This window comes from Condylura cristata, unplaced genomic scaffold, assembly GCF_000260355.1.
Source record: "Condylura cristata isolate star-nosed mole 26May11 unplaced genomic scaffold, ConCri1.0 scaffold00016, whole genome shotgun sequence".
In the NCBI taxonomy this organism is placed as follows: Eukaryota; Metazoa; Chordata; class Mammalia; order Eulipotyphla; family Talpidae; genus Condylura; species Condylura cristata.
In genome coordinates, this window is record NW_004567117.1 from 11,155,495 (window position 1) to 11,171,270 (window position 15,776).

General features: G+C 33.5%; 1 protein-coding gene across 1 annotated transcript in view; it reads right to left on the reverse strand.

Annotated features, from left to right (window-relative positions):
- The window catches only part of ROCK1 (Rho-associated, coiled-coil containing protein kinase 1), a 106,161-nt gene that overhangs the window by 16,189 nt on the left and 74,196 nt on the right, over positions 1 to 15,776 (reverse strand). Inside the window, exons 17-25 of the mRNA XM_012725778.1 lie at positions 12,563 to 12,669; positions 11,320 to 11,470; positions 9,087 to 9,247; positions 7,967 to 8,151; positions 6,434 to 6,503; positions 4,771 to 4,865; positions 1,072 to 1,237; positions 483 to 576; positions 32 to 120 (exon numbers count right to left, since the gene is read on the reverse strand). Coding sequence (XP_012581232.1) covers positions 32 to 120; positions 483 to 576; positions 1,072 to 1,237; positions 4,771 to 4,865; positions 6,434 to 6,503; positions 7,967 to 8,151; positions 9,087 to 9,247; positions 11,320 to 11,470; positions 12,563 to 12,669 — 1,118 coding nt within the window. The remainder of the gene's footprint in view (positions 1 to 31; positions 121 to 482; positions 577 to 1,071; positions 1,238 to 4,770; positions 4,866 to 6,433; positions 6,504 to 7,966; positions 8,152 to 9,086; positions 9,248 to 11,319; positions 11,471 to 12,562; positions 12,670 to 15,776) is intronic.

Genomic DNA, 15,776 nt, shown 5'->3' on the forward strand with positions numbered 1-15,776 from the left:
TGCAAAAGAATGAGAGCATATGTATGTATACCTGTGTTTTAAGAGTTCGTTCTGTACTGATATTCTTTTCAAAGGCAGCCTTAAGATTATTGATCTCCTCTTCCTTCTTTGATTTATATTCTGTCAATAAATTATATAATATGCATTAATGCTGCATTTCAAATTAACAATGTTCATGTTCAAGTTAATATTACTCAAATGTAATAGAGCAACTTTCAGTAACTTTACTAATTAGCTTCATTAAGGTATAACTGACCATAAAATTATGATATTTAATGTGCATAATGTGATAATTTGATGAATGTACCACTACACATTCACCTCCTCAATTAACACATCCATTACGTCCTTTTTCTTTTTATTTAAATTCTAGTAAGATTAAGTTAAAGAAGTTATTTAACATACAGAAAAACATATTTCAACAAAAACAATATATTTACCTGTGCAACTAATTTAATATTTTTTTTAAAAAGTGGACATACCTTCCTCTGCCTTGCTCATTTTATCACTTAGCTCTTGATTTTCTTTTCTTAATAATTCAATATCTCTGGTTAGCATACTGTTCGTTTCTTCCAGCTAAACAAAACACACAAAGGTTAATCACAGCCTGTATGCTAGTCTCATATTTAAAGCTATAACCTTAAAAATGATAATTCTCAATCTATACAGATGACTATCAGACACTGCTTAATAACAGAAAATTCCTGGGTTTCTAATTTAAAATACATCCCAGTTTAAAATAATTTGAAATGATTGTTATCTTCCAAAAATTATCTCAATATTCAATCAGACACACAAAAATGTTCATATCGTATAGGTATTAATGAAAGGAAGAACTAACATTAGAAAATAGAAAATTTGTGCTACTTCTTATTCTGTAACCTCAATCTTCCTGGACCTCAGTTTTTTCACCCGAATAATGGTGAAATAACAAAAATACATATTAATTGATTACTTTTAGTAATATATTTACTCTCCACCTATGTATCTCATTTCATTTAATCCTCATAAAAATATTGTTCAAAAGATTACTAATTTGGGTCACATAACTTACCTGACTACCACACTTACCCGACTAACAGTGTGATCTTTATCTGTAATCTCTTGTCTATTTCTTGAAGCAGCTTTCTTACTTTCTTGGGTCAACTCAAAATACTGTTCTTCCAGAATCCCTCGAGCCAACTGCTCAGATTCAGCTTTTGTTTCTGCTAGATCCAACTGAGTAGCAAGAGTTTCTCTGCAACAGATATATAAAAGAATGGATATAAACAAAACAAGTTCACTCTTTCAAACTCAATCATATGCTTAAAAACAATTCTTTATTTTTTAAAATGTTATATATTTTAAATCATTCTTCATTTTTGAACAGTATTTGCTTTCTCCTCTCAGGTATACTTCCCATAAAATTCCCATCACCAAATCACATGCACCATCACCACAGTCCCTTGTGTTCTTCCCTATCCTGTTTTTATCCTTTTCCTCCTCTTCCCCTACAGAATGTCTCTGACTTAAAATTGTCTGCTGGTTTCGATTTTTATTTTATTGTAATTTTTTTTTTCCTGGTCACTTATTTGGTTCCCCTACATTCCTCCTGTAAGTGAACCCATCTAAAATTATTCTTTTTCATTCTGGCTTATTTCACTGAGAATAATCCCTTCCAGCTCCACCCACGTTGCTGTAAATTACAGGAATTTTGTCTTTCTGATTGCTGAGTAATATTCCATTATGTGTATATATACCACACCTACTTGATCTGGTCATCTAGTTTTGAGCATTTGGGTTTTAAAAATAATTATCTTTAAATGATAAAAGAATTTAGTATTTCATTGCTTAAAATAAACTACAAATCCATTACAAGCTTTCTGAAAAGTAATGGCCTTCACACACTTTGAAAAACTAAAGTAAAGAAGGCTGCCATTGTGCATACCTAAGAAAAGCTAATAAAGCAATGGCGAACTGTCTACATCTATTTTTTTTTTTTTTTAAGATTTATTGATTTGTGCATACAGAACTGGGGTACAGTCCAGAGGCTCAGGGGCAGCGAGAGGCTTCACCAGAGACTGAGTGGAGAGCAGAACAGGCAGATCGACGAAGTACACTGCTGAGGGGAACAGTGGGCAGGTCTGCCATGCCATGTGGTCACCTCTGGGGCATGCGGGAATCGAACTCATGCAGAAGTGGCTTTTAGCTTCATAGTGTGGTGCTTTAACCTGCTGTGCCACCAGGGAGGGCCCATCTATTTTTTTTTTTAAAGCAATCTACTTTTGCCAAGAAATCTGTTGTGAATTTGGAACAGAATACAGCATGCCACAGTGGAAAGGTTAGCTTGTTACCAGAAGGTCAGCATCTCCATTATATCACAAAATAAGTGGGCAAATAAATTCCTTTCCCTTCCTGGGGCTCAATTTAATCAAATCTATAAACTGAGAGTTAAACTAAATTCCAGCTCTGAAATTCAATGAGATTATGAAGACTTATAAACAGATCTGCAGATCATTATAATATTTCCTGGGAATTATATCTTAAAGCTTTTCAAGAATTAACTTGAAATCATGACTAGATCACTTGTTTGCCTTTTCTTCCAAAAGAGCATCTCTTTGATAAACTATCAAGATCATGATGTACATCCCCCTGTACAGATGCTCAATAAATGATTGTTAAATTAAGGAGCAAATAACTTCCACCATTTTTTACTAAGAAAGTAATGCAATTAAAATTTTCTGACTCAAGCCAAATAGGGAACCAGACAACAACTACAAAAAAGGAATATTCATTCATTCAACTAATACATATTGGGGTATTGCTATGTGCCAAGCACTGTTCTATGAATCAAGGCATAGAACAATAAGAAAGCTCCTGCCTTCAGGGAGCATACATAAGTGAGGGAAACAGACAATTTCTAAAAATGAACAAGTAAAGTATAGTATATCATAGAGAATAAAAGAGGAAAGTTATGAAAGGTTGCAAACTTGGTGACTTTTTATAAAGTAATCAAAGAGGTCTCTCTAAAACAGTTGAGAAACGATATGAAGGCAGTAAGAAGTGAGTCATGCAGTGACCTGAAAAATAGTGTTTTAGATAGAATAACTAATACAAATAATCTAAGACTGATCTGAAGAAAGCCGGTATGTGCAAAGTAAGAGAGAAATTTTTTTTTTTAGTTTATTTTTACATCATTTGTGCCTTTTCCCATCTCAGCTGTAATCCCTGTGGGCTGAGATGGAGAACTTTTAAGAGATCTAGTAGATCAGTGAGAAGACAGAAGAACAAATACTGAGTGGTTTTTTTTTTTTTTAAATAAGACAATATAAGGACTTGGACTTTCATACTGAGTATTCTGTTTTAAAAAGGTAATTCTGGCTGCTGTATTAAAATCAGACAGTAAGGGGACAATGGCAGAGAAAGGGACACCAGTTAGGAGGCTGCTATACTAATCAAGATTGGAGATGATGGCAACTGGACCAGTATGGTAATCAGTACAAGTCATAAGATGAGATCAGATTCTGGGTAGTTATTTTAATTATAGCTAGGAAATTTTCTAAATTTATTACATGTATAATCTAAAAGAAAAATGAATAGGATAACTACAAGAATTTTACTTAAATCACTTAGAATAACAGAATTGCTCATACTGAAGTAGGGTACACAGGGAAGAGGGCAGGTAAGTGAGATGAGGAAATAAAATTTTTTCTGGACATGTTACAACTTGTGTTCTAGACACAAGTCTGGAATTCAGGGGAGAATGTATTTGTATGTGGTTGCTATTCAAAGCCATGAATGAGAACAAGTATAGAGTGAACCTTTGCATCTTCCAACCTTATGGGACAAAGGAACAAAGGAAACAGAAGGAATAACAAGTTCAAATGAAGAAAATTGTGCCACAGAAGTGAAGAAATTCTGTCAAGTGAACATAGTCAATTACATCAAATGCTGTTAGTTAAGATAAGAACTGAGAAAAACTACTGCTTTTAACTATTCTGAAGTCACTGATAATCTTGCGAAAGGTTTCTAGGTAAAGTGGTAAGTATAAAGGTCTGATTTGAGTGAGTTCAAAAGAATGGGAGAAGAGGATATAAAGATAAATGACAAGTCAATTTCCAGGGAATTTTATTACAAAAGTAATTAGAAAAATGAAAAGTAGCTACAAGTAGATATGCAGTGAAAGTAGGGCTTTAAAAAAAGTATTTCAATGTTTTTGTAATAACGGAAATGATTGTACAAAGGGAAAAATTGATGTAGAAAAGATTAGAGAACACTGAAATGCTATGCAAAAGTATGTAGAAAGAGATGGGGTCAGGAGATTGGCTTCAGCAAAAGCATATATTATCCATTTATATGAATGAGAAGGAAAGCAGGGTTTATAGGTACAGATGCAGAGAGGTTATTAGCAGCTATGGTGGTGGGAGACAATAGGCATTCTCTGGATTCCAGGAAGCAAGGTCATTTGTTGAAGAGAAGTTGTTGGAGCTAAAGACAGAAGATGTGTAATAGTTGTCTACTTCATTAGGAAAAGAGGTAGTATTGTCACTGGTAACTATAAATACTAGAGGTGGTTCTGTGCTATTATAATATAGGACTTCAGGTTCATAACATGTTCTTATCTGGGGTTACTGCTTTGCATCAAATTTAGATAGAAGTATCTAAATTAAGCTTTAAAATGTTACAAGAACTGTTTATGTTTTTATTCCTGGCTATGCATTTGTATAAAAGCAGCAAGGAAAAAATTAAGAATGCAGTGCTACTCCTTTTTCTATAGTCAAATGTACATACCTTTCATTTTGTAGCTCTTGTATTTTCTTTAAATTTTCTCTGTTTTTTTCTTCAATTTCTTCCTTAAGTTCTTTTACCTGGGTTTTATAAAGCGTCTGCAAAACAAATGAAATACTTTATGGGGCTATCATTACTCTGATACAAAAACCAAACAAAGATAATACATAGATCCAAAGATAAACATAAAATGAAAGTAAAAAATAATTCTACAAGCAAAAGACACCTAACAGAAGGCAGTGGTAGCTATACTTATATACATAAAATAGACATCCAGATATAAAGGTGACAAGAGACATGGATGAACACTATATAATCATCAAAGGGACAATACATCAGAAAGACATAATGTTCATCAGAATATATTCACTAAATGAGGAAGCACCAAACACATTAGATAACTACTATAGTCTCTGAAAACAGACACCAGAGAAAGTACATACCTGGTAGGAGACTACAACTCCCCACTCTCCCCAATGGACAGATCGATAAGACAGAAAATAAACTAGGGCATAATAGCCCTAAAAAAGATTTAGACCACACAAGTCTAACAATGTTTTACAAGATAGTAAAACCCCTAAACTGAATACACATTTTTCTCAAGTACACACAAATCACTCTCCAGCACTAACCACATACTGGGTCACAAAACAAACATCAATTAGTACATGCACACTGAAACCATACCAAGAATTTTCTCTCATCATAAAGGTACCATACTAGAAATCAACTACAAAAAGAAAACCCAGTGATCCCATATGATGTGCAGAGTGAAGAACACTCTACTGAAAAAACCACCAGGTTAATGAGGAAATAAACAAATACTTTGAAACAGTTGACAATGAGGACACAATCTTCCCAAACATAAATGGGATAGAGCACAGGCAGTATTAAGAGGGACATATATCACAATAATGGCTCCAAAGAAATAAACAAAAAATTCAGAGTATTCAATAAATTCTCAAAGCATCAGGTTAAATACTCATCAATACCAGCAGTGGAAATAACTGATTTAAAGCAAATGAGGAAAATTTCTATGTGCAAAGCACAAAGTGCATATAGACCTAAAATAGGAAAAAGTTCTTGAATATTAGTTATACTTAAAAATGCAATGTGTGGCCCTCCCTGGTGGCGCAGCGGGTTAAAGCACAGCACTGAGAATCTAAAGCCGCTTCCACATGAGTTCGATTCCCGCCTGCCCCAGAGGTGACCACATGGCATGGCAGACCTCTCCTGACCCGCCCACTGCTCCCCTCAGCAGTGTCCTTCGTCGATCTGCCTGTTCTGCTCCCCACTCTGTCTCTGGTGAATCCTCTCACCACCCCTGAGCCTCTGGCCTGTACCCCAGTTCTGTATGCACAGATAAATAAATCTTTAAAAAAAAAATGCAATGTGTATTCATGAATCATACTTGATAATAGTGGCACGTTAAGTCACCTGAGCTTGCAAACAGAACCCTTAACAAAGTCATATATAGTCCTAGGTTGAAGGCATTCTGGAACATTAGCATAAATGGTCATTTCTTTATAAGTTAGACTACAAACTCAGATTCAGAGGAAAATGTCAAGATTAGATAATGAAAAACACTTCAGAGTCATTCAGTTCACATCAAAAAATAGAAACACCTCCTTTTTAGTTAGGTTTTAACAGTCTTTATGTATCTCACCGAAAAATACTGTTCTGCTTCAAGCTGATCTTGGAGCTCCCGCATCTGTCCTTCATTTCCTCTATATTGTCTTGAAAGAAAAGAGAAAATGAATGCTATTTACTCTAGAACTTTAGTTTCTTTATTAAAAGTGCTAAAGTAAAAAAAGGTTTATTAAATTATTTTTTTAAATCATACTTCATAATCTGTTAACTACATTTACATTTGAATGGATCATATTAACTCAATTTTGCTCCTTATGAAATAATACTATGCAAAGCAAAGGGAACCCTTTCCTAGTGAAGGTGTCACTTCCAGGAGACTATTAATTGTGGATTAATCTAAAGAGCAAAACTGAAAATTGTTTTTAAATTTTTATAGAGAAAAGCATTCTTATGTATACATTTTAAATCATATAGTAAACAATTCAGAGACTTGAAAATAATCCAATAAATAAAAATAATTTATACTATATTTTATAGCTAATTAAGCACAGAATAGTAGTAGAATGGTAATGAATCAACCAGACAGAAATGAGGAGGGAGGCAAACACAATAAACTGACAAGGATCATAGACAGACACCTACATACACATTTGTATATAAAATATATATACTTAAGTACAATTCACATAGGGAGTAACAGACTCAGTAAAACAGATAAACTATATATCACAAACATGATTTTCAAGGACTAATAATTTAATCTTCAGCTGCTAGGTTTCCATATTATATATTAATAACTTTGTATTTCCAACTCCTACTTCCTAAGGTATATACTTGATAAAAGGGCATAGTAAGTGCTCACTGAAAGTATTTGGGGAGAAGAAAAATTATAAAACATATTACTTAATTAAAATAATGGCTATTAGAGGGGGAAAGAATTTCACCAACATAAACACAAGTGAAAACTGACATTTTATCCATGAATTATTTATGGTTATAAATGAAGATATTGTAACATAAGTTTTGACGCTATAATAACACTTAACTTGGCATAAGATATACCCATTTGTGTGACACTATTTCCTTAATTATATACAGTGCTATAAACCAATGTTACCTTCAATAATAGTTTTTCAATAAATATTTACAAAAAATATAAGTATGAAAAATTATAAAAATAATTTCTAATTCAATAGCAGCACTGAATCATCATAAAAAATAATTTATCTCATTTTTATTCTAGTGTGAAGAAACATAGTAACTTTTGTGGATATGTAACTCTTAGGAGAAAACTTTTTTCCACCATACATAGATTTGCTGTAAAGCCAGTAGTTTTCTAATCTTTCTTACAGAATGATTTATTTCTTTTATAGAGAAACAAAAGAAAAGAACTAACAAAATTAAATCAAAACAAATATGACTACAGAATTGAAACTACTAGAAGGGAAGGGAAAGTAGAGATGAGAACAAAGGGGAGAAGGGACCCGATGGTAAAGAAATATAGAAGCACTGGTGGTGGGTGTGGTACAGTGAAAAGCAACTATTCCCCAAAACCATATACATTGTTATAAAACTAAATGAATAAAAAAAATTTCACGTTGAGACTTACTTTGTAATCTGTACTAACTCAAAGTCTAATAATCTTTTTGCTTCTAATAAAGTATTTATTTCCTGTTTCATCTGCTTTTCTAGACCTTTTAAATTGTCTGCCTCAAATGCTTGTGTCTTCAATTCATTTTGTAACAACAGCCTCTTATTTGATTCTTGCTCCAGTTGCAATGTTAGATTTTTAACCTGTAAATAAGAAAAATAATTAGAATTTTAAGTCTCTTTAACAACTCATTAGACATTTAAAAGAAAATTAATCAAGTCTTAAGTACATTATAATTACTTTACAAATAGAGAATATTGGTATTCTAAAGTGTCTCTAATGTTCTAGGCTGTTTACTACTACTGACTTTACTATTAAATCAAATTAATTCCCATTTTAAATATGAGATCTTGGCAGGGGGTAGGGGTGGAATATAGTTTATTTCTACCCCTAACCTATATGGAAATTCTGAAATAGAAGGTAAGTATGATGCCACTTTTGGGGAGACATTCGTAAGGGATATTTTAATGTACCAGCTACTCATAAATGTGCTCTCATCTATAATCCATGAAGCTTTCCACCTTTGTAAATGTTTTTCCTGAATATTCTGTGTCCTCTTTCTCCCTTTTCTAACTTATACATGTAAACTAAGTACTTTCTAGTCTAATGAATAATTTATAAAAAACATAATAACAAGACTATAATGTCCTTTTTTTAGTCACTGCTTCATAAATGTGCTCTCTGTAGCAGGCAAGACTGTAGTTGCACATTCCTCAAAATCTAAAAGTAAATTCTTTGGGATCACATATTCTTTATAATAGAGTTTTGCTTTTTGTTTTTTTTTAAAAGCAGATGTTCAATTATTTCAGGGAAAAGTGATGACACCTCAACATACCTCTACAAACAATTGTACTGTCATAGTGCAACATGATATAGATTCTATGGTGTGAATGTTCAATATGTAATTGAAGATGTAAATTTTAGTAGGTAGGGATATGGTGATGATCATGAGCAGTGAACATAAATCAATATAGTTCATTTCATTCAAATCTCTTCCATGATAACTGACTTTTCAATCACAACGTATGATTGTTTACTTTGTAAAATAAACAAATTTAGTAGTGTCCATTTTTCTTACTTCATCCTCCATCCTTTCTTTATTTTCAGTCAAATGCTCAAGTTTCTGTTGAGATTGTTTTAAATCAACATCTAGCATGGAACACTGTTTCTCAATCTGAACAACCCTATTTTCAGCCTTCTCTCGAGCTTCTCTTTCTTCCTTCAGCTTTTTTTCCATTTCTGTGAAAGAAAAAAAGTTACAAATATATTTAAAGAAAGACCTTACAATGCTTTTCATTTTCAAAGACTTTTCAGTAAATTGGTGCCAAAACTCCCAATTGTTTTTTATTGCCATCAGAATATATCTTTAAGAGGATGGGTTCCTGTCATTCTCTGCTTTATTCCTGGCTGACAGTAGTTCATCAATAGTTATATAAAATGAAAGAAATAAAATAAGTTTAATACGGCTGAAGACTGACATACTTTTTAGAAAATATACAGAGCAGTGAAAGTATAAAGAAAGCTAAGTGTGAATTCAAAGATTCTGTATGTCATAAGGAATGTAACATGCAGACAGTGAAAACCCACAAAAGGATTTTAAGAAGGACTAATAGTAAGAATGAAATTATAAAAAGCTCTTGCTGGTCTAAGTAAAAAATGTTAGATGGACAAATGAAATAAATGCAACAGGTAAAGGAAAGTGATAACATCAATATGGAAATTGGCAAAATAAAATTTACAATGCATAAATTTTTAAACAATATAATTTCTAAATATTTCCCAAATTTTTAGTATGGGCGTTACTATTACCTACTATCTATGACCATGATAATAATAATCTCAATTATTAAAAGCTTTATATATACAGACATATACAGACACTTCAAATGCTTTTTTTCTCATTTAGCTTTTTTTTAAAATCGTCTCTTAATGGCAAAAATGCAAAATAGGTTTGTCCAAGCATGGGTTCATTCAAACTATAATATACAGAGGGCCTCCCTCGTGGCACGAGGGATTAAATCTCAGCATTTTGAAACTATCTGCAGCCACTGCAGCATGAATTCAATTCCTGGCCAGGGAGCTGATCCACATGGTGCAGCAGATTCCCTCCAGTCCCATCTGCTGCTCCATTCGCCAGTATATTTCAGTAGATCTGCCTGTTCTGCTCCCCATTCTGTCTCTGGTAAATCCGCCCACTCCCCTTACCTCTGGCCTGTACCCCAGTTCTTATATACATAAACAAATAAATCTTTATAAAAAACTATAATATATAATCATTAACCAGGATAGTGAAAACAGCAGATGATATATCATATATATATTTTCCCTTGAACAAGCCAAATTTAAGGCGCTATGTGACATTTCCAGTTTGTAGGTGGTTATGATATAGAAGGTGAAAACAAAGAAAGAATTCTCTTTTTAGAAGTTTCGCTCTGAACATATGTAGTAAAATAGTGCCAGCTAGTAAGGATCCCAGTTTGCTAAAATGGTTTATTTTTAATTTTTTTTTTAACATGAAAGAGACCTGAACCTGTTTTTGACAAGAAAGGATTCAGTAGAGAAGGAAAGGCTAAGGATAAAAAAGAATAAAAGAGATAAGAGAAGACTGAATCTGAGTACAACTAGAAGACATTAGCCAGGACAAGATGACCACCTTTCAAAATGAAAGGGAAAACAATTAATATGGGTAAAGAGTAGGATAGGCTGATTATCTAGAGTTTGAGGCGTTCACTACGATGTTTCCATTTCTTTTTGAAACATAAGAAAAGTTGACCTAAAAGTAGAATGATAAACAGCAAAAGAAGCTGGAGAAGACACATAGTTAGGGAGAAGGAAATGACTGCAATGTTATGAAACTGACAGCTTTACTAAAGTTGGAGATACTGTACTGGGCTAACATCAATCTGAAGAATTATTAGAATTGAAGAAAGTGGACAAATGTTCTGTTCTAGGGCTGTATTTAGAGGCATATTGCAACTCAAACACAAAAGAATGGGAAAATTCAGAGTAGAAAATAGGAAATGCTCCAGAAGGGATAAAAAAAAATAAGAAAAGGCTAAAAAAAAAAAAGGGGAGATATTAGTCACTCACTTAACAAAGTATATAAGGTAGTGAAGGAAATATAAGGTAGTAGAGGGAGGAAATGAAAAGATGAAATTGTGATTTAAAAAAAGTGGAAAGTATCAAAAAAAGAAACATTTTTCTAGATCATAATTTATAGCTTTTACAATGAAATTTTTATCAAAACAAAAAATTTTTGTGGCCATTATTTAACAACTACTGATGTAGAAAATATTAAAACTGGCACTTACCACACATTGCAACAGATTTTGCCTCTTCAATAGACTGATGTTTGTCAGTTAAACGAGCTTTAGTTACCTTATGTTCATTTACCTCTTGTTCTAACCGTTGTTGTAATGATTTAAGTTTGTAGTTTAAATCTATCTCTAAATTATTCTTTTCCTGTAAAATGAGAATCATGTAATTCATTATGAAAAAAATACACTACTAAATCTTAAATAATATTCCACAAGAGATAATATATGATCACACTGGCCTAATATGTAACACCACATAAATATTTCTATTCAGCATATAGTCTTTTATTTTTAACTTTCTTACATGTTTCACACTGTGTGTATATAAATTGCCTCACTTTTAAAATCACAATAAGTGCATATAATAAAAAGGAAAATACTACCTTTTTAAAACTTCTTGCCACTTCCCATTTGAAAATGGTGATGGCAGGACAGAGGTAGCTATATATACAAGAGGTTTCATTGCTTTGACCAGAAATGAATGGTGCAAGCCTTCAGGTCCTTAAAAAATAATCACCTGTAATTTACATTTGTATACATACTTTGGTTTACATTACTCTAAAAAGAGAACAACTTAAAATGTCTGTCTGCTTCTTCTATTCTTCCTTCTATCATTGTATTTTTATATTTACACTGGATTTAGACTTCAAAAAGCTAATCCATTTCTCATAAAACGTGTCCAAAAGACAAGGTAAATGGTGGACTTCCTGATTTGAAGATGTGCTAAGGCTATAACATTTCAGAGGTACTGACAAAGAGTCAGAGCTGAATATTATCTACAGCAAATAATATATCATTTAGGAAATTCTACATGCAAAGTCCAATCTATGCTCTTTTCTATTTTTCTAACTCTGATCAACAACATGTAAAAAAAAGCACACATGATCCTTCATTTTCCTTCTCCATAAGGCTACTAGGTTCATCTTATCCAACTATAGTAAGATGAAAGAATATTGTATATGAAGAGGTGTTTCCAAATCAAGGCAATTTGCAATCATCAGGTAATATAAAAACATCTAATACACTTCAAGGCTTAAAATTAAACAAGTAAAAAGATGACAGTAAGAAGCAATAAATAAGACATATATAAACAACCCACAAGGTAACCAGGCAGTCATTAAAAAGTTTAAGGAATATAAATATTTAAACATTAGGAATGAATGTTACTTAATAAAACTACCTTATTGCATGATAACCTGTAAAAACTCTCATAAATGGTGTGTGCGCGCTAATTTACCTTTTCTGAATGATTAAGCATATCTTGAGCCTCTTTTCTCTCTCCTTCCACTCTTTCAAGACTATGTTTGAGATGTTTCACCTCCTCTTGTAAAGATGTGATTCGAGCTATCAAACAGAAAAAAATTCAAGTCAGTCATGAAAATAAAGTGTTTTCAGTGCAACCATTAAGACTTTTTTTTTTAAAGATTTATTTATACATACAGAACTGGGGTACAGGCCAGAGATGCGGAGGATGAGAGGATTTACCAGGAACAGAGTGGGATGCAGAACAGACAGATTGACGAAGTACACTGCTGAGGGGAACAGCGGGCGGGTCAGGAGATGTCTGTCACGCCATGTGGATCTCCTCTGGGGCAGGCGGGGATCAAACTCATGCGGAATTGGCTTAAGCTTCTTAGAGCCGTGCTTTAACCCGCTGAGCCACCAGACTTTTTTAAAGTATGAAATTTCTTGATCACATAGGATTTATGTAAATACACCTATCACACATAGCATTAGATATATTAATCTAACTGGAGGTCACCTAGTATGGACTCATTTCACAAAAAGTCAAATAGACCATTTGTCAAAGAGCGTAGGCTTGAAGAGAAATTAAATCTGAGTCCTTATTCTTTACCACCATTTTAAGAAAAATATCCTTTTTTCAGTTAAGAGAAATATGTGGGCTTGCCCCATTCATTTCTGGTCAAAGCAATGAAACCTCTTGTATAGATAGCTACCTTCTGTCCTGCCATCAACCATATTCAAATGGAAGTGGCACAACAGGTTAAAGCACCACATTATGAAGCTCTCTGAAGCCACTGCAGCAAGAGTTTAATCCCCCGCCAGGAAGCTGATCCCACATAGCGTGGCAGACCTCTGCTAACCCGCCTGCTGCTCCCCTCAGCAGTGTATTTCTGTACATCTGCCTGTTCTGCTCCCCACTCTGTCTCTGGTGACTCCTCTTACTGCCCCTGCACCTCTGGCCTGTACCCCAGTTTCGTAAGCATAAATAAATCAATCTTTAAAAAGAAGAGAGAGAAAAATATGTAAGTGCTTTGTATGTTCAAACATTATGAAAATTGTGTCTTATCATAAACTTAATGGACTGTTTAACTGTAAACTTAATGGAGCCATATTTCATAGAAAACTGAGTTTTAAGGATCTGAAGAGCTCTACAAAGTCTAGTTTTAACCTACTGGAGGTGCATGCCATGCAATGGTATTACAATATAGCCCCTCAATAAAGTAAGCTTTAGTCCTTATAAGATTCTAATGCATATACATTTAAACAACACACACACAATACATAAAGACTCTTAACATAAATGAAATTATATTATATAGTTCAAAAGTAAGACTCTTTTTTTATTTTGTGTTTCAAAGTGGTATAGCAATTAACAGAGAAATGAATACAGTACACCAAAGGACCAGGAAAAAAATTAGTTAGCATCTGAAAATCTCTATCTCTTAGACTAGTTTTAGGACCTAGAGAACATTAACTATTCAGAGAGATAATAAAGACATTAAGTTTTTGCAGAAATATGTTCATGTATGAGAAAGAAACACCTACCATTTTCTTTTAAATGACAACCAAAACACAAATTATTTGTGTGTCTGTAGAGTCAGGGGTACATAAAATGTGGCAAGCTGTTTAAATGTTGGGCCTCCTTGGTTAATTCTCAGCACTATGAAGCTATGGGCAGCCACTGCAGTGTGAGCTGGCATCTCTGGCCAGGGAGGTGACCCACATGGTGCAACAGACCTCTCCCATCTCGCCCATTGCTCCCCTCAGCAGTGTTATTTCAGTAGCTCTCTCTGTTCTGCTCCCCACTTTGTCTCTGGTGAATCCTCTCGCCACCAAGCTCCCCAGCTCTGGCCTGTACCCTATTTCTGTATGCATAAATAAATATTTTAAAAAATAATAAAAATAAAGATAAAAAATAAAACAAGGGACAAATAATGACTTACTATATGTACACCATAACTGGACTCTGATTCATGCAGAGTACAACAAAATATTTTTGGGACTACTGGGAAAATGAGAGCACTGACTAAATATTTTAGAATATTAAGTAGCTATCAACTTTTTTCAATATTTGATATTGATAGTGTGCTTTTTTTTTAAGTCTTTATTTTTGAGATACTGAGATATTTACAAATTAAACAATGTGATGCTTGAAATTTGTTTCAAAATGATTCAGTGTGATTGGGAAAGAGAGAAAGAGTATAAATTAATAACTGACTGCTAGATGAAAATTAGTGAAGCAGGACTGAAGGGATCATTATAGTATTCTACTATGGCATAAATCTGAAATTTGCCAAAAACAAAAGATGGAGAAGAACCAACTAAGCAATAGATTTTTGAAGATTTAAAAGTTTTTTTTCTTTTGCATTTCCATTTGAACAATCATGTATAAACTTAATGAGATAAAGAGACTGTCATTTCAATTAAAAATTTCATTCCTCTTGGCCCTCCCTGGTGGTACAGCGGGTTAAAGCACAGCACTGAGGAGCTAAAGCCCCTTCTGCATGAGTTCGATCCCACCTGCCCTGGAGGTGACCACATGGCATGGCAGACCTCTCCTGACCCGCCCACTGCTCCCCTCAGCAGTGTACTTCGTCGATCTGCCTGTTCTGCTCCCCACTTTGTCTCTGGTGAAGCCTCTCGCCACCCCTGAGCCTCTGGCCTGTACCCCAGTTCTGTATGTACAAATAAATAAATCTTTTAAAAGAATTTCATTCCTCTATGACATTTTGATTGTTGTCTATTTTATTCAAGCCAATATGGCCTTAACTTTTGTATCTCACAGCAACCTTATTGATACAGTAGTGCAAATGTTGACTAAAATCAGGCTTGAAACCAGTTCTTCTATATATATGAAATTAATAGTCTTTTTCATTTTTAAAAGGCTATAAAAAGTAAAAAGTATATGTAATAGATGACATGTGATCCACGAAATCTAAAATATTTACTAGCCAATTATATTTGCCAAATCATTTCCCAAACATATGAAGAAGTTTCTATCTACAATATACATGGAGGACATTCAACAAGGAAATAACTATGACTGCTAGAAGAAGCCCAACATTCCAAACTGTGAGGAATTTATACCTGCAGGATCTGAAATTTCTTAATGACTATAAAATATTGTGGGGTTCCTTTCTGTTTTTAACCCCAATGTATCTTTACTCATAAAGCATCTGAAAATCTCTATCTCTTAGACTAGTTTT